Genomic DNA, 22,056 nt, shown 5'->3' with positions numbered 1-22,056 from the left:
ACCACTTTCCACTTTTTTTTTATCCATACTTATGGAAGTATGTGTTATTTAGGTCCATATAAGCAAAAATAAATCATTTGATTTGGTATTAAAAACTGTTTTTAAATATACCACCCATTACTGCCCGAAATTTTATTGAGAACCTTTAAAGGAAACCTGAAACTTTTTTTTACTGCCCATTTTAGAGTGTAATTTTCCTATAATCCAGATGGCTCTACGAGGTAATGCAATATAGCGAGGTATACAAATACTTTATGTCAATATTTCTGATTAATCTTTTTTTAAATCTGGGCGGAATAAAAAGCACAAAATTATGGGACACCAATTCAGCTAGTTGTTGCTGATCTCTCACTGGACATGTTTTAAATGTCCGCGGCGAAACTTTTAGCTTGAGGTATTTTATCTCATTAGTTCTACTGACAGTTGGGACTGAATGTGTAAACCATGGGATTTAAGTGACTATAGTTGAACTATTATCAACTTCAGATTTTTTCCACCCTCCTTAGTTACAGCCATTCTGATCTTTTTACTCTCGAACTTAGTTGCCTGTTCGTAACTCCTGTCACTGAGCATTTTTAGCATAAAGACACTTTAGAATCTTGCAACTTTGCCTATAGATTTATTCTTTTGACAAATTCGTTTAAAAAGATCTACGTTTATGTACCTCTGAGAATTTTTCCCGACAGTCTGACATTTGCCCTACTGACAAAGAAGCAAACTTTTGAATTGAAAATCACATAACTATTGATTCTAAGCAAATATTTTTTTCGTATAAAGTGAACCAGTATTTTGACTTTTGTATTTCTTTGTTGTTGATACTAAAATAAACAAAAACACATGGTTGAAACAACATGGCCTCTTGAACAAATTTTCAGTGACCGTGTAGCCTGTCAGGGCTTAGGGGGTGTAACCCCTTTATCATTTGTGGTAATATTGTTTTTTTAAACTTTCATGGATTTTTAAAATTGGTCTTACCAGCCATAACATCAAGAGTTAAAAATATTCAGTTTCAAACTGCAGAAACACATTTTAAAAACCTTCAAAAGAAACAACTAATAGATAACAATTTAAACTCAAGAAATCAAGGTATTTTGTGCCTATAAATGTGATAATTTCGAGTAATGTGAATTCTGAAGTTAGGCGGGCTTCACTTTGGACATTTCTGCACAATAATCCTAAATGTTCCGCTCAGGACTCAAAAGAGTCGTTTTTTCAACTGGGCTCAATTTGCAGAAGTCATGGCAAATTAAACAAAGTCAAACTAATTTTTATGTAATAGAACAATAAAAAACTGGTTTATTTCTCCTGTGCAAAAATCGTATGTTATTAAGGTTTTTTAATAAAACGCTGCTTTTGTGAAGTTCCAGAAGCATAGGAAAATACCATCAATTGAATTATCTGTGCTAGTTGTAAAGACACATGCTGCAAAAGCCCCAAGCATAAAAGTTTTGGGTTGAGAGGAAGCAACAAGAAAGGACTTAAAGGAAATGGGGACTCCATCGGATGGATTTAAAATTGAAGCTTTGAATTGAATAGTGTGGACGTGGAACATTTGCAGTAAAACAATAACTTTGTTCATTTTAAGTTTCAACTTCGCTCTTAACTTAGATTAAATAAAAAAACATGTTTTTTTTTAACCGAAAGTAAGGAACAATATCAAAGCTTAAAACAACAGAAATTATTATGTATATCAGGGGGCTGCCTCCTCCTCAACACCTTGTTCTTTACACTGAATTTTTGTAGTACTTTCAAGGAAGCTTCTTATTGTTCTAATTAAACGACCCGTGTGTTTAAGGAGTCGTTCTTAAAGAATCGGGACAAAATTCAAACTTAAGCGTGAAGAGCGAGGTATTGAAGAGGGAGCAACTTCCCTCATATACGTAATGATTTTTGTATCAAAAATGCGCAATATATACGTAATACGTATTAATTTTCACCAAAATTAATTTTTATGAAAAGTCTTTTAGACTAATCACTTAAACAAGGGCACCAGGACTTTTAATTTCCGTTCGAATGAGTTCTCTCCGTTAGGACTACTAGGTCGATACGGGCACCCCTGGAAAAGACAAAAACAAATAAGCAAGTATCCGTTATCTTTCTTCTGGCAGTAGCCCAAAATTCCAAATTTTGCTGATATGAGGTTGAAACTTCTATACTAGTTCTCTGACACTCTGGACGTAACGGCGTGATTTTTATTAATATTACTTGACTTTTATGTATGTTTTCCCTCTTTTTCCAAAATGAGCCAAATTTCCTCTGCATCGTGGCTTTTGAAGGGTAAAACTAAACTTGATTAAATTTATATATTTGGAATCAACATAATAAGCTGATTCTTTAATGAATTTTGATGTTATCAAAATTCCGTCTTTAGAGTTTCGGTTACTATTCAGCCGCGTCACTCCTTAGTTACAGTTTGTTACCACGAACTGTTTGGCTGTCTATAATTACTTAGATTACTTTTTTTGGTTATATTAATTCACATAGGTGTAATATTTGCTTCTAATAGCAATTTATGTCCCTTATTAAGGAATTTCAATATCTTTGTCAAGCAATTGAGTTGAGATTATATAGCTTTAACTGGTCGTCTATGTAATTTTCTATACAGCAGAAACTGTCATTGAAGATGAGAGGGGTTATTTAATTAGAATCCAATCATCGCTTTAAAATTAGGAGATACATTTTTTTTTATGAAAACACAATGGAAAACAAAATTGCTGTTTAGCTTAAACGAAGAATAGGCTAATACCAATAATAGTAACATTGAATCAACATTTCAAAACATTTACTGCTGCCGTTCACTTTTGATTGGGAACGGGAACATATGTTTATCACAGGGATAAATTTGATCAGATGTGAATCATAGCTATTTTTAGTTTTTATCTCTGAGACAATCCGTTTACATTTCATGGATTAATAAGTTGACAAAACGTAATGAAATTGACAAGATCAGTGTGCAACAGAGCAACATACTTTTAATACACATGAAGACAGAACATCTCTGATTAAAAAGTAATAATACATAAAAAAAATAAGTACTGAATTAAAAGGGGAGAGAAAGGGGAAACAAAAAGAAAAGCGGAAGGCTAAAGTACATGTGAAGAAGTGAGAAGTACAAACCTATCTAGGGAGCTAATAGGTAATCCAGAAGATTTGGATAAGTTCAAAAGATCGAGCACATTTCAGCCTGAGCTTTGAGTAATATCAATTTTAAACCTATATTGTATGCGTATAGTGCGTAAAAAGTATATATCATGGCGTATTAAAACAAAAATAAGAAGAGAAGATTAAGAAGGTACTGATACAATAAAAAAACAATAGTTGACGAGGAGACACTTTTTTTCATGAGTAAAAGAGCTGGGGTACGTCGAAATTTGTGGTTTTCACTAAAATTGATTCTTTGGCAACCGATACAGTGCTCTTGGGGATTTAAAGTTGGACCAGTAGTTATTAATTCTGGGATCCAAAGGCATCTAAATATGAGTTATCATCTTCCTAATGCTTGTATCCTCGGATTTTGGTCCTGGAATTTGTTTAATTTGGTTCTGAAAGATGGGACTGATTCACGAGGATGAGGGAAGGGGAAAATTTTCCTATTTTTTACTGAAAACGCAAAAAAGTTGTGTTCAAAATCTAGAATAGAAACTTTTTCAATATTTTATGCTAAATGAACATAAGATAGGAAGGTATTTTTTTCAAATTTAGGTGGTAGTTGTAAGCCCTCCCTACTGATTGGCATGACTTTTCTGAGGGATGGGGCTCCTGGGAAATTTTTTATTGCTTTTATTCTTGGATTCTTAGGGTGGGGGTAGTTCATTAACGAACGCATGTTTCCTGTCTTATTTCATCTGCATTATTCACTAATATTTTCCTTTCAAAATAGCTTTCACAAGTACCGTCCCTGTTGGTACCTATTGAATATGCTATCATGTTATCTACATTTACTTTATTGATTTTCCTGAGCACCGAAATTAACATCAACCTCTTTGATGGTCGATGTAGCTTCAGTTTTATGGGAGAAAAATTAGCAAGCTACAACCCCAACTATAGATACACAGAGGCCCGGATGGTGTACCGAAGCACCGACTGTAGTTCTCCCAGACTCATTCTCGGCATAATACCTAAAATTGGGTCTGCCTTTTTCAGACCACATTGCCTTTATATGACGAACAAATAAACGTTTTAAGTCCATTTATTTAGGCAGCAAAAACATGTACAAAAGTCTAGATATCTTCATCACATATACAGCAATCGTCATTGGTTGAAATATTCAATAATTATTTCAATCACATATATAGGAATCGTCATCAGTGGAAATCATACAGTATTAAAAATGAAAACTAAATAATTTATAGAAAACAAAATAATTTACTTCTGGGTAATTCACTAGATTTTTCTGAGAGAGTTCAAAAACAGGGTTCATTCAAAGTCTTGAGATGTAAATTCTCTTCTTTAATCTTGTCTAAATGTAAAATAAATTTCCAATGAAGGTGGCAATATATTCTGTGTCTTCTAATTGCAAAAGAAATATTGAATTTATAGTTGCATTCTTGATTGCTCCCATTTCCAAATATATAAGACGGATTCTGGGCATAATACCTTAAATTAGAGATGTTTTTTCCAGACCACACTGCCTCTCTATAGTGCAATATCAAGGGTCAGTGTTGCAAAGTGATTTCAAAGGTCATGATTTGTTATATTTTCAATACTTTACACAGAGATTTTTTGGTGTTTTCCGATTATCCCCTTGCCCAAAAAACCCTCCCCCAAGATGAATTTGGGTTCATGTTGTCTTCAACTCTTTCTGGTGCTAAAGTAATGTCATTGAACAACAACTTTGTCAAACAGGAAGTAGTGTCGTTATCACATATTAACAGACATGATTTAGGTATTGATTACGAATACGCCTAAAAAGGGGATTAGAGAATCCATGCTGCTTATTGCTGGGTCTAAATAAAGAATGACAGAAAATAATTGGTTAAAAACTGGACTTCATCACTGGGACAAGATGACCAGCCGATTCGCAAGGAACCTCAACAATTTAAAGAAACATTTTCAGATTCTGAAGCCATAACACTGGAGGATCGGATAACACGGGAGGACTTGGAAGTCGTTCTATGCTATTGGACTCAACAGTGTCTTTAGGATTTAGCAGTGAATTGGCGATGCACACCACAGCTCGTGTTTTCTGAACCCAGCATACTATTAGACAAACTATATGGTGTAAAGGAGAAGATAGCGATAAATGCCTTTCCGAAGTATCAAAGCTATCTCTGGGCCTAGATGCTCTAGAATATAGACATGTTGATCATAATTATACAAACCAGAGATTACCTTAGACCCAGTTGAAATCCTGTTGAAATTAGCAAACTGTACAATTAGTCAAACATGAACATCTTCTTAACAAAATGAGAGGGTTTATAATCCAAAACCATTAAAACCTCAAAATCTATCCAACACTGTTCAAAGCCTCCTTGATAGGTAACTATTTAAATGCTTCTTACGGTTAAACGAATACAAGAAGCAATTAGATAAAATAAGAGCAGTCGGAAAAACTGATCTGCAAGTCGGTAAAATCTATTGCAGACGTTTTGGTTAATGATGCCCATGCATGCATGCATGATGCCCATCATGTCACTAACTGGGTCCTGTTTCTATTTTGATCTTCTATATATCTTCTATTTTCTACAGAAAACTGCTTTAAGCTTTTTTCTAAAGACATAGATAATCAAAAAGTAAACGTTTTCTACCTCTTATAGAGACCAGAAATTTTTTTAAATTTAGTGGTTTTTTGCTCATCTAGTGATTTTTTTCACATTTTTAGTGATTTTATTTTTTATCTGATGGGAGCCCTAGTCAGAACAATCCAGCACAAAATGAAAGCAGCAGGGATGTATGGAATTAAGTAATGTCAAAGAGGCAGAGTAAAGTTTCTATATTTTTTCTTATGAGGAATCTACTCCATTTTGATCTAATTCTATTTTCTATCTCAAACAATGCTCAATATCTTTCTCAGGAATTGGTATTTTTTAGTTAGAAATTCCATGTTTATACTCCTAAACATGGCCAAAAATATACACGAAGTATTTTTTCCAAAAGATACCATTGGTAATCAGATAAAAAATAAACTGTCACACGCACTCTAATTTCTAAAAAGCTCTATTTCAAGATGACAAACATAAATGAAAATATGAATTTCTTAAAGTTTGAAACAACTGAATTATCTAAATTAGATATAAGAACCAGATTTTAATTATGTCATCAGTTTTCTTAAAAAACTTGTGTTTAGTTTTTTTTCGAAAACGGCCTCTGTTGAAGCTACAAACTTTATTTTTAGTTGAAAAAACTGACTTTTTAAATTTAATTTATCAGAAGGCTCAGTGATAGCTGGGATGTTTTGGCATTAAAATACGCCTTTTGAGGCACCTCTCTCCCTCCATAACTATGAAGCAATCAGAGAACTTCATTTAGAAGTTTAAATACCTTTTAAAGTTTTGTAATGTGTCCACCGCTTATAGATAGTATTTTTTATTGCAAAACTTATGGATATTTTTCGCAAGAGAGATTTTTGCAAGGAGGAGGGATTGTCCGGGAAAATTTTCAGTGGGGAGAATATTTTTGGAAAGAACTTTCTGTCAGCAGGGATCAAATTGTCCGACAAGATTTTTGCGTGTAAAAATGCAAGTAATTTCAACAAGGGTGCTGCAGGGTGATACCTCCGTTCTTATTGTATATTTTTGGCGTTTATTTTAATCCTTTATTGACGTAAAGTGATTTGCTGAACAATGCAGTGGTCTATTATTAATAAGAGATGGTAGATTGTTGTGCAGGGAAGGAATTAAGATACCAAAAGGATTACGTTTCAGTGACCTCATTTTCTAAGCCTCAGATGAAAGCTAAATGAGTTTTCGAGACTTCTTGCCTAATTCTTTTTAGTTATCACGTATATTTTGACTGTATCCCTTTATTATAGGTCCTGGGGAGGGGGTGATAGTAGTCTCCTAGTATTGGTTACTTGAACTTTATTATTTTTTTTCAACGAGCCCTCTCCCTATATTCTAGGACCCTTGGTTTGATATAATTACCCCTGAGAAATATTTAAATCACTAAACTTACTTATTTTGTTATCCTACCACCCCCTACACAAAGATCTACCTCCTTTCCTTAATAATATATCACTCAATTATAAAGCAAATTACTTCGGTTAAATAAAACATTAAAATAAACGCCAGAAATACTTCTGTGCAATAAGAAGGTAGGTCACACCTTGCAACATCTTTGTGGACATCAACCACATTTTATTCACAGAAATTCTTGCCAGACAATTTGATCCCTGCTGAAAATTAATCTCTGCTTTTGGTCACTTAAAAAGGGCACGAGCAAATTAAATTCCTGTTCGAATGGGCTGTTACATATTTCTCTATGATGTTCTGGTCACCCCTATCCCTGCTTGAAAAAGATAATCGAAAAAAAACCCGAGGGACAGATCATTACTGCCCACGCAAAAACATGATTTTCATTGTTGTTTATAATGAGGGATTGTAATTTCCTTCTATAAGCGTTTCTAACCATGCTGATTTCAGTATTACACTTTTTTTTTTGATCTGACACCTTTTTGGGGGATTTCAGACTATTTTTTCGAAATTACCAATTTCTTTTTTCGCAATAAACTTTTATTTTAAAACGAACCGAAATAATAGCTACCGTTTCTGAATCACTTTCAATTTTTGTTGACACTGAATTTTTGTTTCACTTAGTGAAAAAATGGCAATTTTTCACTAAGTAGTTTTCTTCTCTAAACGCATTTTTAAACTTTTATTTACTATGGGCAGTGGTTCGCTATTTAGTAATGACACAGAGTCATTACCAGGGTTGGTGATACTTTAGAATTACAATGCTCCCCTACATACTCAAATATAAGTAAAAAGCTTGACTAAAGTTAAAACTCTGATCCAAAGTTAAAAACGAGTTGAAACAAATTTAAAACCACCCACACACCTGCTGCGGTACCTGGGGCAGTTACCCTGGTTGTACCCATCCCCTTTGAATGGTTTTGAATAGGTACAATAGAAACCCATAAACTTTTGGGAGCCGGCGTTGGCCCCCTCCCCAAGAAAATATTTTCTCTGATAGTTGTCCCCATACCGCGACTGGTTGGTTTCCAATCACTTTTAATTTATAAAAAAGGACTAGAACTCTCAATTTCTGGTCTAATGAGCACCCTCCAAAGTTTCTATGACCACAAAGGGAAAATTTTGATGAGGAAGGGGTAGTCACCTGCAAAAACGAATAAATTGTTTCATTTTGAGGTTTAATTTTACTCTTTACTTCCATAATGGCAGTGCAGACCAGAAATATTCCCAAAAATCACGAGGGATTAAATATCAATTTTACATTCCGATGCGTTTTTAAAGATTTTTTACCAACCGTCACCCAAAAAATTACCCCCCCCCCTAAACCTGAAATAAGTCTTGGCTGCGGCCCCTGTGGGTTATATGTCAATTTTTACCTCCACACTCCCCTCATCTCTCCCTAAAAACTAATTATTCATTAATCTAAAGCTTCAATAGGAGCTGGTTTTTTTGGCACTAAAATGCATCCTTGAGATATCTTTTTCCCTTCCAAACTACAAAACAATCAGAGGACCCCATTATAGAAGTTTAATTGGCTTTTTAAGTTTCTTTTTTAATTTGCCTTTTTTAATTAATTGCCTTTTAAACCTTTTTTTTTCAATTTGTCCATTGCTTACAGATAGTATTTGCTATTAAAAACATACGGACATTTTTCGCGGGATTTTTCTGCAGGCGGAGGGAAATTGTTTAGGGGAATATCGCGTGGGGATAAAATTTTTGGGAATAAACTTCTTTCAACGGGGATCAAATTGTCTGACAAGATTTTTCCGTGGTAAAGTGTAGGTAATGTCCATCTCCCTTCTTATAGCACAAAATGTTTCTAACTTTTTTTTTAATCCTTTATTAGAAGTAATTTGCTTCATATTGCACGGATATATTAAGATACCAAAGGCAACGTTTGGTAAGATACCAAAAAGAGGACATTTCAATTGCCTAATTTTCTAGGCCTCACTGAGCCTTCAGATGAATGTTAAATGAGTTTTTGGGACTTGTTGTCTAATTCTTCTTAGTTCCCATATATACATTCGGTGTGCGACATTATTATTGGTTCTAAGGCGGGGGGAGGATAGTAGTAGTGACTTCTTAGTTCCCATATATACATTCGGTGTGCGACATTATTATTGGTTCTAAGGCGGGGGAGGGTAGGGTAGTGGGGGAGGGAGGATGAGGGGGGAGGACCGGGAGTTAATTGAAATAAACACCAGAAAAATTTTGTATAATAAGAAGGGAATTGTCTCATTGCAGCATCTTTGTGGACAATAAACACATTTTTATAAGGAAAAATCTTGCCAGAAAATTTCATTCCTGCTGAGGATTTCCCCGTACAATTCCACCGTAACATTTTCTCCACATGTAAAATGGTGAAAAGAATTCAGGGTAATTCTTCCGAAAAAGTTTCTCTACTTGGAAAATTCTAGCTGATAATTCCCCCTGCAGAAAAATCTCCCGCCAAAATATCCGTATGTTTCCCAATATCAGAATCAACAATGGACAAATAAAAAAAAAAATTAAAAAGCACTTAAACTTCTGAAACGGGGTTTTCTGATAGTTTTGTAGCTACGGAAGGAGGGAGATACCTTAAAATTTGCATTTTAATGCCTAAGCATCCCAGCTCTCATTGAGCATTAAATTAAAAAAAAAAAAAGTTTACAACTGAAAGTAACGAGTGAGCTATCATTGAACGAATTATCTTCTCTGGTACCTTATCTTTGCGCATTGGCACCAAGTGTAGCTGGCCGAATCATCTTTAAAAATTAAGACGAAAAGAAGCAGGCTAATGCCAGAAAACCTTCAAAATAAGTTATTTTGTCTGCTGTACAACCAATCCTTTGATGATAAGGGAGAGTCACACCATCCATGTTTTATTTTGTCAAATATTTTACGCTTTGACAGTAAAGACTTGCTGTGGCCTTGACTGCTATTAAATAAAAAAAACTAATTTTTTTAGCTGAAAGTAAGGAGCGACATTAAAACTTAAAACGAACAGAAATTACTCCGTATATGAAATGAGTTGTCCCCTCCGCAATCCCTCGCTCTTTACGCTAAAGCTTTAAATTGTTTTAAAAAGTAGAATTGTGGCAAAGAGTCAAACTTTAGCGTAAAGAGCGAATTTCGACTCAAAATTTTGATCCGTTGACTTTGGGAAAAAAATGAGCGTGGGAGGGGGCCTAGATGCCCTCCAATTTTTTTGGTCACTTAAAAAGGGCACTAGAACTTTTCATTTCTGTTAGAATGAGCCATCTTGCGACATTCTAGGACCACTTGGTCAATACGATGACCCCTGGGGAAAAGAAAAAAAAAACAAAAAACAAAAAAACAAATAAACACGCACCCGTGATTTGTCTTCTGGCAAAAAATACAAAATTCCACATTTTTGTAGATAGGAGCTTGAAACTTCTACAGTATGGTTCTCTGATACGCTGAATCTGATGGTGTCATTTTCGTTAAGATCCTACGACTTTTAGGGGGTGTTTGCCCCTATTTTCCTAAATAAGGCAAATTTTCTCAGGCTCGTAACTTTTGATGGGTAAGACTAAACTTGATGAAACTTATATATTTAAAATCAACATTAAAATGCGATTCTTTTGATGTAGCTATTGATATCAAAATTCAATTTTTTAGAGTTTTGGTTACTATTGAGCCGGGTCGCTCCTTACTACAGTTCGTTACCACCAACTGGTTGATATCCTTGTCAAACCTAAGGAAGAAACGTGTTTCCAACCTGTTAAGAATCGCAGCTTCAAGGAAAAGCTGAAAGCAGTTAGTATCTAAATTTCCCAGCTTATGTGTGTTTTTTTTAATGGGAATGGACGTATTGGTCAGATTTACTGAAAGAATGACGGATAGTTTGTAACAGCTGGCCTGTAGTACAATAGGTTTTAAACGTTTGAAAAATACCTATCGCATATATTTCAAATTAAACTTTTAGTGATTAAGATTTTGTAGCTGTTGAAAACTGACTACTAGCATTAAGTCATTTTTTCATTACTATCAGGGTTGACTGGTGACAATCTAAATTGTCATTCAGGTGACAAAATAGGAAAAAAACTGATATATTTTAAACATTCAGTTTTTTCTGATTTGCAAAATTGATGGTTAGGTTGTCTATTTTGTCAGTTTCCCAAGCAAAGAGGAAATGACACTAGTACTAAGCATTTGTTGCTTAAGACGGTATTCACATGTCTTTCCAGCTAGATCATTTTTGTCTTGACAAGTACCTGGCCAAATGTGTCCAGGCAGCTACCATTCACACCAAAGAGAATGAAATTCGGTACTAGTGTCTTATAGCCACTACACTCAAGTTCTGTCGAGAAGTGAAGTTGGATAATGCTAATGAAATAAAACAAAATATTATGAAAAAATAACACTTTATCAACAAAATTATGAAATCAATAAAAAAAAAAATTATCTAAGGGGGACTGACCAGACCGCATTATATTAAACACGAAACCTAAACTAATCTAACCAAACCGAAATACCAACTAAATAATTAATTAAAATGTAGCTACAATGTAGTTTTCCACCGAGCCGAAGGTAATATTATCCGGTGTAAAGACCATGGAAACCATATATTGTGTCATGTTCGCAATACAAGATCTTGAGTTTGGTGGCTATAAGACAAAAGTACCTGATATTCTTACAAGTTTACAATACACTTTGATTCACACATCAATTTAGCACTCGGCCGTAACAAGTTACAGCCAGACTTGGCGCAAAGTGATGATGCTTTGAGAGGAGAAGATACTTCACATTGATGTTACCCAAAGGATAGTATTCTGAAAGAAGATTTTTAGGTATTCTGTGGAGCCTATCCAAACTTTTATGTGAAGTGTGAACTCCCAAAGACGAATTTTGGGAAAGACTATACCCCGTAAATTATGCACTTATGTAGCCAAGACCCTCCTTTTTAGAGCTCCACATTTGGAATTTGGAATTTCTACCAATCAGGAAGTATTTGCACGGCTTGTGTTGTCATGGTGGCGTCCACGTATAGACCTGATAGACCTTTATACCTAAATATGTATCTGGTGACAAATTTGAATTTTGGCAAGAAAATCTAGTAAGACCTGCAAAAATGCCTCTGAATAGAAAAAAATAATAATTCCCACAAACCAAAGGAATCCGTTGGTTCCATAGTCGCGAAGTGTAAATAGTTGCCTAATCGAATTACTCAAAGAGTATTTTGCCGAATAATATCCTCAAATATTAAACTTGAACCAAGTGGAGAATAGCATTTTGCCCAATATTTGTTGTTTTGACCACTTAGGGATTTACAAATATATTTTCAAGATGCTCCTTGCTGACAGCTTTCCTTAATATAACTGTGTATATATACATTTAATTAACCTACAATTAGGTTAATACAGCTTCCACTTCATTCTTTAAATTATTATAACTCACCCCTTCTTCCCTGTTTATCAAAGCCTCCTTGAGAAACTGCCATATCCGGTTGAAATTCCTTTTTCAACTGTCACTGAATCACAGCTAGATCAACTTTCTAATTGATCTAGCTTTTAACTCTTAATGGCTGTGCAAATGCACTTTGGTCTTTTTCCAGATGATAGAAATGACTCGCCTCAAGGCCAATTGACACAGGCCCTCAAGTAATACTGAGCTTATATACTTGCCAGTTTGTCATTAGGCTGAGCATGGGAAATACTGCAGGTGTATCTTAGATCCCTTCAAAAGAAGTACCTTTTCGGTGGAATATGTGCTAGGATCTCTCTCTCTCTCCCTCTCTTTTGTTTCCTTTACTTGGCTGTGATTGTTGATTGGTCATTGAAAATTTTAAGTGGGTTGTACAATTTAAACGACACCAGCAAATAACAAATTCCACTGAAGAAGTTACAAAGCAAATTGGACACGAACTTATCTCTTTGACAGGCTTCATTCCTAAGAAGAATTTCCTATATCAAACAGTTCGTGGTAACAAAATGTAGTAAGGAGCGACCCGGCTCAATAGTAACCAAAACTAAAAAAAATGGAATTTTGATACCAATAGTTGCATCAAAAGAATTGCATTTTAATGCTGATTTTAAATATATAAGTTTCATTAAGTTCAGTCTCTTCCATCAAAAGTTAAGAGCGTGAGAAAATTTTGTCTTATTTTAGAAAACAAGGGAAAACACCCCCTAAAAGTCATAAAATCTTAATAAAAATCACATCATTAGTTTCAGCGTATCAGAGAACCCTAATGTAGAAGTTTCAAGCTCCTATCTACAAAAATGTAGAATTTTGTATTTTTTGCCAGAAGATAGATCACGGATGTGTGTTTAATTTGTTCGTTTGTTTGTTGTTATTTTCCCAGGTGTGATCGTATCGACCCAGTGGTCCTAGAATGTCGCGAGAGGGCTCATTCTAACAGAAATTAAAAGTTCTAGTGTGCTTTTCAAGTGACCAAAAAATTGGAAGGCACCTAGGCCCCCTCCTAAGCACATTTCCGCCCCAAAAGTCACTGGATCAAAACTTTGAGATAGCCATTCTGTTCAACTTTGTCAAAAACCTAATAACTATGTCTTTGGGGACGACTTAATCCCCCACAGTCCCAGGGGGAGGGGCTGCAAGTTACAAACTTTGACCATTGTTTGCACATAGTAATGGCTATTATGAAGTGTGCAGACGTTTTCAGGGTGACTTTTTTTGCGTTAGGGTGGGGGTGGGTGGGGGGGGGGAAGGTTTTCATGGGATGATCTTCTTATGGAGGAATTTTTCACGAGGGAAGAGGATTTCCATGAAGGGGGTATTTCTAGCAGTATTTTATAAAAAATGAAAAAATAAATAATTTTTTTCAACTGGAAGCAATGAGCAGCATTAAAACTTAAAATGAAGATAAAATATTACGTATATAAGAGGGTTTGTCTCCTCCACAATACCTTGCTCTTTATGCTAAAGTATTTTTAGTAAGTTCCACTATTTATTCTACGGCCTTTGTGATTCAAGAGTCATTCTTAAAGATTTGGAACTCGATTCAAGCTTTAGTGTAAACAGTGAGGTATTGACGAGGGGGCGAACCCACTCATATACGTAATAAAAAGACACAAGTATAGAATTTCGTTACGTAAGTTAAGTTGTAAGGTACGTATGTTTATTACTTACAAAAATGTTCGTAAAAAAATAAAAAAATCTAGTTGCATTTTTAAGTAACCAAAAATTGTTTTTTTTAATTGTTTTTTAATTGTTTCAAGCGGTAGAGTTGTGACTAAGAGTCAAACTTTAGCTTAAAGAGCGGGACGTTGAGGAGGGGGAAACCCCTCTCATGTACGGAATAATTCCTGTTTGCTTTAAATTTTAATGCTGCTCCTTACTTGTAGTTAAAAAAATAACTGTTTGTATTTATTTAATTCATTTAAAGATAAACTACTAAGAAAATACGATAAGCTATTGAGGTTCACATATTGAATTGGATTTTGGGAAATCCTTTTGATGTAAGGACAAATAGAAGTATAGTTTTCGCACTTCACGCAACAAAAGAAACATATTCGTATTGACCAAAGTTAAATATCTGACAAAATTTTTAGAAGATGACTACACAACTCTCACGCAACAGTCACAATCATAGTGCAGTGAATTATATAATTTAAAATGATATTTGTAAGTAAATAGGTGGACTGAGGAGCCCACAACAAAATTTATTCAAGTTGAATTTGACTGAATGATTTGGAAAAAAAATATATTCACTAAAATAGAAATACCAAAACTCAACAATCACAATCGTAGCGCAGTGAGCTATACAATTTGAAATGATATTTGTAAGTAAATAGGTGGACTGAGGACCCCACAACACAATTTATTCAAGTTAAATTTGACTGGACAATTTAAAAAAAAGTATATTCCCTAAAATAGAAATTGCCAAATTTACAATGAAGTATCCCTGTTACTGTACAGCGGTGGGCAATTTTTTATGGGGACGGGGGTTAACTTGTAATTTTCTCACTTTACGAGAAAAACAGGGAAGATCAGAAGCTAAATTTATGACAAAGTTTTATAGGAAGATGGCCACTTATTGCCGTATATAATATTTCCACAATGTTGAATATGAAAAAATAATTAACCTAGAAGTTTTTCATCAAAATTAATTAGTATATAAAAATTCATAAGCTTTAGAAAAAGAAATACAAACTCAATAGAAAGTATGCATTGAAATTCAACATGCATGAACCCATAAAGCCATGATCTACAAAATGTTAATTTTTTATTTTTCCGGAGAAGCATGGTAACGCTTGCATTTTTGCTCTTTCCCCAAGGTTGGTTGTATTGACCTATGTGTCGTGGGTTATTGATAGAGGGTTCTTTGACTCAAAATTAAAAAAAAATATTTTGCCCTTGTAAGTAACAAAAGGGATCACACTAGAGGGTAGTGCTGAATTCTTGTATTTTGACCCGTAAAGAAGCATTTGTGGCATGAACAGGACTAAAACAGTATCGAATAAAAAGGTAGATAAAAACCGAAAGAGAGCAGACTTACAATGATCATATTGAATATAAACGTAATAAATACTGCTGTAGATGGACAAATGGATTCTAAAATGAACAGAAATTAAAATGAATAATCAAGTCTTGCTAAAAACCAACAGAAACTACAGCAAACAGGAGTAGGGCTGCCGCCCTCTAGAACCTCTAAAAGACAGAGTGTCATTTGCACTAAACTAATAATATCTGTATTTTAGCGCCGTGTGTTTCTTTCTCTTAATAACATCGAGAACAACGACAATTAAAAAAAAAAAAAAGACAGAAAAGAGTTGTAACCCTACTTCCCGTTCAAACCCTCTAAACGGCTCGAGTGTCATATTTATTTTATTGAAAATGATATGTGATTGGAACAGTTGAGGTTTTTTGTTTTTCCTGTTTAGTAAAGTACAAATGACGTTTTGGCTCTATTCAAGTTCATATCAATTACTGTTCATTTTGATGTTGATTTGCTTATCTATTTAAGTTTCTGTTGGTTTTAGAATTACTTTATTCATCTATAGCAGTACCTGTTATATTTAGGTTCGATGTGATTTTTATATTAACTTTATTCATTGACAGTAATTTTTGGTTCTTTTAAGTTTGAATTGTTACGTGCTTTATTTTTGTTCATCTTAGGTTTTAACATGACTCTTTACTTTTCCTTTGAAAAACTTTTTTACTTTTCCTTTTTGGAAACTTTTAAAAACTAATTACTGGCCTTTTTTAATTGACATAGTCTTATTATAGGTAAATCTTGAGAATTTTGTAAGAAAATTCTCACCAGCCTAACAAGCCAAATAATTAAAACGTTATACTAAAGCGTTCTAAATATTAGAACGTCCCATTGAATATCCAGCTTAAATTTTCAATCAGTGGTAGTTGTGAGCTATAGTTTTCGAAAATAGTTTTATTATAGAATTTCAGATGAATGAGGAAGGGTCATTTGGATCTTAAATGGATATCAAGATTATGCAGTTAAACGCTTTATTTTTTGTCAAACAGTTCGTGGTAACGAACTGTAGTAAGGAGCGACCCGGCTCAATAGTAACCAAAACTCTAAAAAATGGAATTTTGATACCAATAGCTACATCAAAAGAATCGCATTTTAATGCTGGTTTTAAATATATAAGTTTCATCAAGTTTAGTCTTACCCATCAAAAGTTACGAGCCTGAGAAAATTTGCGTTATTTTAGAAAATAGGGGGAAACGCCCCCTAAAAGTCATAGAATCTTAACAAAAATCACACCATCAGATTCAGCGTATCAGAGAACCCTACTGTAGAAGTTTCGAGCTCCTATCTACAAAAATGTGGAATTTTGCATTTTTTGCCAGAAGGCAGATCACGGATGCGTGTTTATTTGTTTTTTTTTTTTTTTGTTTTTTTGTTTTTTTTCCCCAGGGGTGATCGTATCGACCCAGTTGTCCTAGAATGTTGCAAGAGGGCTCATTCTAACGGAAATGAAAAGTTCTAGTGCCCTTTTTAAGTGACCAAAAAAATTGGAGGGCACCTAGACCCCCTCCCACGCTAATTATTTTCCCAAAGTCAACGGATCAAAATTCTGAGATAGCCATTTTATTCAACATAGTCGAAAAACCTTATAACTATGTCTTTGGGGACGACTTACTCCCCCACAGTCCCCGTGGGAGGTGCAACAAGTTACAAACTTTGACTTGTGCTTACATATAGTAATGGTTATTGGGAAGTATACAGGCGTTTTCAGGAGGATTTTTTTGGTTTTTGGGAGGGGTTGAGAAGAGGGGGATATGCTGGGGGAACTTTCCTTCGAGAATTTGTAATGGGAGAAGAAAATTTCCATGAAGGGAGAGCAGGATTTACTAGCATTATTTAAAAAAAAACAATTAAAAAATAAAAGTGAAAAAGCTTTTTCAGCTGGAAGTAAGGAACAGCAATAAAACTTAAAACAAACAGAAATTATTACCCATATGAGGGGCTCACCTCCTTCTAATACCTCGCTCTTTACGCTAAAGTATTTTCGGTAATTTCAACTACTTATTCTACGGCTTTTGTGATTCAGGGGGTCATTCTTAATGAATTGGGATAAAATTTAAGCTTTAGTGTAAAGAGCGAGGTACTGACGATGGGGCGAATCCCCTCATATATGTATTAAAAACATGAGAATACAAAAGTTCTTTACCTAAGCTAATTTATATGTTACGTAAATCTTTTACCAATAAAAAGATTCGTAAAAAATTAAAAGTTCTAGTTGCCTTTTTAATTAACCAAAAAATCGGGGGGCAACTAGGCTTCGTCCCCCGCTCTTTTTTCTCAAAATGATTCGATCAAAATTATGAGAAAGCCATTGAGCCAAAAAAAAAATATGCAAATTTCGTTTTGATTATTCCTCTGCGGAGAGCCAAAATCAAAACATGCATTGATTCAAAAACGTTCAGAAATTAAATAAAAAAAACAAGTTTTTTCAACTGAAAGTAAGGAGTGACATCAAAACTTAAAACGCACAGAAATTACTTCGTATATGAAAGAGGCTGCTTCCTCATCAACGCCCCGCTCTTTACGCTAAAGTTTTTTACTGTTTTAGAAAGAAGAATTGAGAGAAAGAGTCAAACTTTAGCGTAAAGAGCGGGGCGTTGATGAGGAAGCAGCCTCTTTCATATACGAAGTAATTTCTGTGCGTTTTAAGTTTTGATGTCACTCCTTACTTTCAGTTGAAAAAACTTGTTTTTTTTATTTAATTAAAAATAAGGACGTCACGAATCAGTACAACAACATTTGTTTCCTTTGTGTTGCTTTTTTTTCAATCGATGTTCCCTAGGTCCTTAAGTTTTAATTGAGGTGTCTCATGGCCTTAAGTAGGTCAGGCAAAAAAAGGGATAATGAAGTTTTTCCACTTAAAATCGAAATACTCGTGCTAAGAGTTGACATGAACACATTTATTCTTCCTAAATATTGTCCTTATTAAGCTCCTCTAGATAGAGTTGACTTACTCTGATTTTTTTATACAAAATATATAAAATCAGCCCTTTTAGGGCTACACGAAATGAAGCCATTTTTAGAATATTTTTTTCCTCGTAGATTTTGTTCGGGTAAGTACTTATGTCCCTTGTCTTTGTATACGAATACATAACCAGTAGGTCTAAGCCTAGATGAGAAACAAATATTGTGGGCTTAGTTGAAAGTGTCACATAGCAATATAACCAATATAAGAAATATTTGAGTTTTCAATGAAGTCTATCTTGCCGTTTTTGCATGTCCTGTAAGTTATAACCTCTAAGGGATGAAACAATACTTGGTCCGATTCTCGGGCATCACAAATCGATAGAGCCATTGTAGTTCAGAGTTGGCCTTCTGCATAGGGGTTCCCCTGGGCAAGAAACTTATGACTCGTCGTTTTATTGCCGATCTTAAGAGACAAAATTTAAGGCCTCATTTTTTACACGTCTCGGATCGTTAAGTCTTTTGGTCTTGAATGATCAAAAACATTTTCTGCCAAGCAACTGAGCTGAAAAAAGAAGTGAATGAAACCGATAGGATAAAAAGAAATATTAGGACCCATTCCTGGGCAAAACTTTTTTTTCAAGTTTGTTTTTTTGTGCATATGGGTCCCTTTATCCAGTAGCTTACGGATATGAGCTTTAAGCTTTTAATGAAACATGTTATTTCCTTTCCCAGATGACCCAGTGTTCAGAAGACAAAAAAGCTTTTGCACTGTTATTACTTTCCCAAAAATAATGTTTTGAGTCCTTATGTCCTTCCTCAAAACTTCCCAGAACTTTTAACTCGATCCCACTTGTCCCTGTAAAAAAGACCTTGCAGTTGAAACATCAGTACGACTCCCTTTGCACCACCAATGAGGATCTTTCTACTTTATCCCTGGTAGTTTTAAGATACGCTATTTTGGAAGTCTGGGATCTTTTGATTTACCTCATTTTTTGCTGCAAATTGAGCCAAAGTTCTGCCGGGACTAATGATGTCAAAACTTTTATACGGATTACAGACACACATTTGTTGGACCTAAAGTCTCTCTTGATATAAAATATTAAGTTCCATTGCCTCCCCCAAGCACTCCACAAACTCCAGATCAATCCTCACAGTTAGCATCCGAAATCTTGCATAAGTGCCTTTTTGATAGCCAGGATTCTTGTTTTCTTACAATTGACCTCTGCATATCCCCACAAGTCAAATTTTGAGATCCACATGTCCCTCCAGCATCTTTAAAGAATTCCAACTGAGCCCCTAGCTTTTCCTGAGATAAAGCAGACACGCTGTTGTGAGTAGTGAGGGGTTAGTGATTTAAAGTCAGCAATAGGGGTATACTATTCGAGCTACCAATTCCTCAAGACGTCATTACGTGCACCTGAATCTTACGCAATACTACAGCGCATCTGTGACGGTGGAGCCGCTATTCAAAATTCAAACTTACGCGTTACGTAGTAGGAGAATGTTTTCTTCAAGACGTTCTTCAAGACTTTTCTTAGGACATTTTAAGATATTTCATGACATTTTTAAGACATTTTTCTTCAAGACGTTTTCAGGGCGTTTTTATTTTAGAGATTTTCTTCAAGACGTTTTTCAAGACGTTTCAAGACATTTAAAGAGGTTTTTTAAGAAATTTTTCTTCGAGACGCTTTTCAAGACGTTTCAAGAGATTTCAAGACGTTTTTAAGATATTTATCTTCAAGACATTTTTCTTCAAGATTTTTTTTATTCACACGTAATGGGGGAATACTAACTTGTGTTAAAGATAACGCAATCTCGCGTGACTTGTTTCTTAAGGCCTCCGGGGAATCCCCGGTTATAACTGAGGAGGGCACACACGAAGGTGTTACGCAATGACGATACACACGTGGGATGTTGCATAATACTTTAAGAGATTTTTCCTTCGAGATTTAATTTTCCTTTTTTTTTGTCAGGGGAACTTTATAATATAAGATTTTTGTCCGCATTATTATTCGAAAGAGATTTCCCCATATGGTAGTTTGCGCTAGACACTGGGACAAAGAAAACCTCCCTAATATTTTGATTCAGGAAATAGATTCTAGGATATTACCCACTCCACAAACGGAGAATTCCCTGCCTGCTTTCTAAAACGATTAAATGGATTGCATGTTTCCAACTCTTTCCACATAAGAGCGCACAGCCATCTCAATGGTACTGATTTTTGATCTATTAATGGCCCTGCCTGTTACATTGTATCAATTTAATTCTTGATACTATCAAAATCATACTGAATGGGCCTTAAGTAAACTGAATGGGCCTTAAGTATTATGGGCCTTATGCAGCAGAAGCCTCATTACTCACTATAGCAATGATAAGAAAAAATGTCAACTTCACAATACGTTTTTTCGCTAACGAATGAAACGCGCTAACGAAGAAAACAGAGGCACTTTATTGCATTTGGTTCAAGATTGGGTCATAAAATTTAAAATTCCTTAGCTAAATTTAAAATCTACTGTGCTAGATGAATAACATGCGATAAAGAATGGATTCACAGTCGAAACTAGGGCCCAGGGAGGTATTTTCAAGTACCAATTCCTTTATTTCAGAGGAGGAAAAACTACATTTTTCTTAAAATCCACATTTTATTGTCAGGGTGCATGAGTTAGGGGGAGAGAGGGTAAAGTTAGAGTAGGGTTTTACCTGTGAAATTGCAATATTTAAAATTTTCCTAGTTAATCAATTTACACTAAATTTCATTATTATTATATTGCAAAATAATTTTTTGTTACGCTTGCAATAAGTTTGTTTTTTATATCAATTTTGCCTAAGTCTTTTGATAAAGCTATTTTAATGGTTAAAAATTATTTCTTAAAAACCACATTTTAGTTTCAGGTTACATGAGTTAAGGGGAGTGGGGATATAGCTAGAGTAGGGTTTTATCTATGAAAAAGCAAGATTCAAAACTTCCCAAGTTATTAATTTACACCAAATTTCTTTGTTATTATATTGTATAAGAATTTTTATGTTTTGCTTGCAATAAGTTTGTTTTTTATATGAATTTTATTTTAATCTTTCGATAAAGTTATGTTAAGGGTCACAAAATACATATTTCTTTAAAAAACCACATTTTAGAGTCAGGGTGAATGAGTTGAGGGGAGTGGGGATATAACTAGAGTAGGGTTCTACCTATGAAATAGCAGGATTCAAAACTTTCCAAGTTATCATTTTACACCAAATTTCATTAATATTATACTGTATAAGAGTTTTTATGTCATGCTAGCAATAAGTTTGTTTTATTTCAATTTTGTGCTAATCTTTCGATAAAGATATTTTGATGGTTAAAAAATACAAGTGAATGAGTTAAGGGGAGCTGGGATATAACTAGAGTAAAGTCCTGCCTATAAAACAGCAAATTTTAAAACTTTCCAAGTTATCAATTTACACGAAATTTCATTATTATTATACTGCATAAGAATTTTTATGTCATGCTTGCAATAAGTTTGTTTTTTTGTATCAATTTTGCCTTAATTTTATAAAGATATTTTAATGGTTTAAAAATAC

The 22,056-nt window shown here is 34.4% G+C and overlaps 1 protein-coding gene across 1 annotated transcript in view; it reads right to left on the bottom strand.

Moving 5' to 3' along the window:
- LOC136040114 (protein dissatisfaction-like) overlaps positions 1 to 12,825 on the bottom strand; it is a 43,474-nt gene extending 30,649 nt beyond the window's left edge. The window contains exon 1 of the mRNA XM_065724248.1: positions 12,531 to 12,825. Coding sequence (XP_065580320.1) covers positions 12,531 to 12,573 — 43 coding nt within the window. The 5' untranslated portion in view covers positions 12,574 to 12,825. The remainder of the gene's footprint in view (positions 1 to 12,530) is intronic.
- Positions 12,826 to 22,056: the final 9,231 nt, after the last annotated feature.

Source organism: Artemia franciscana, chromosome 1 (assembly GCF_032884065.1).
Source record: "Artemia franciscana chromosome 1, ASM3288406v1, whole genome shotgun sequence".
In the NCBI taxonomy this organism is placed as follows: domain Eukaryota; kingdom Metazoa; phylum Arthropoda; class Branchiopoda; order Anostraca; family Artemiidae; genus Artemia; species Artemia franciscana.
This window is presented reverse-complemented; position numbering and strand designations above follow the sequence as displayed.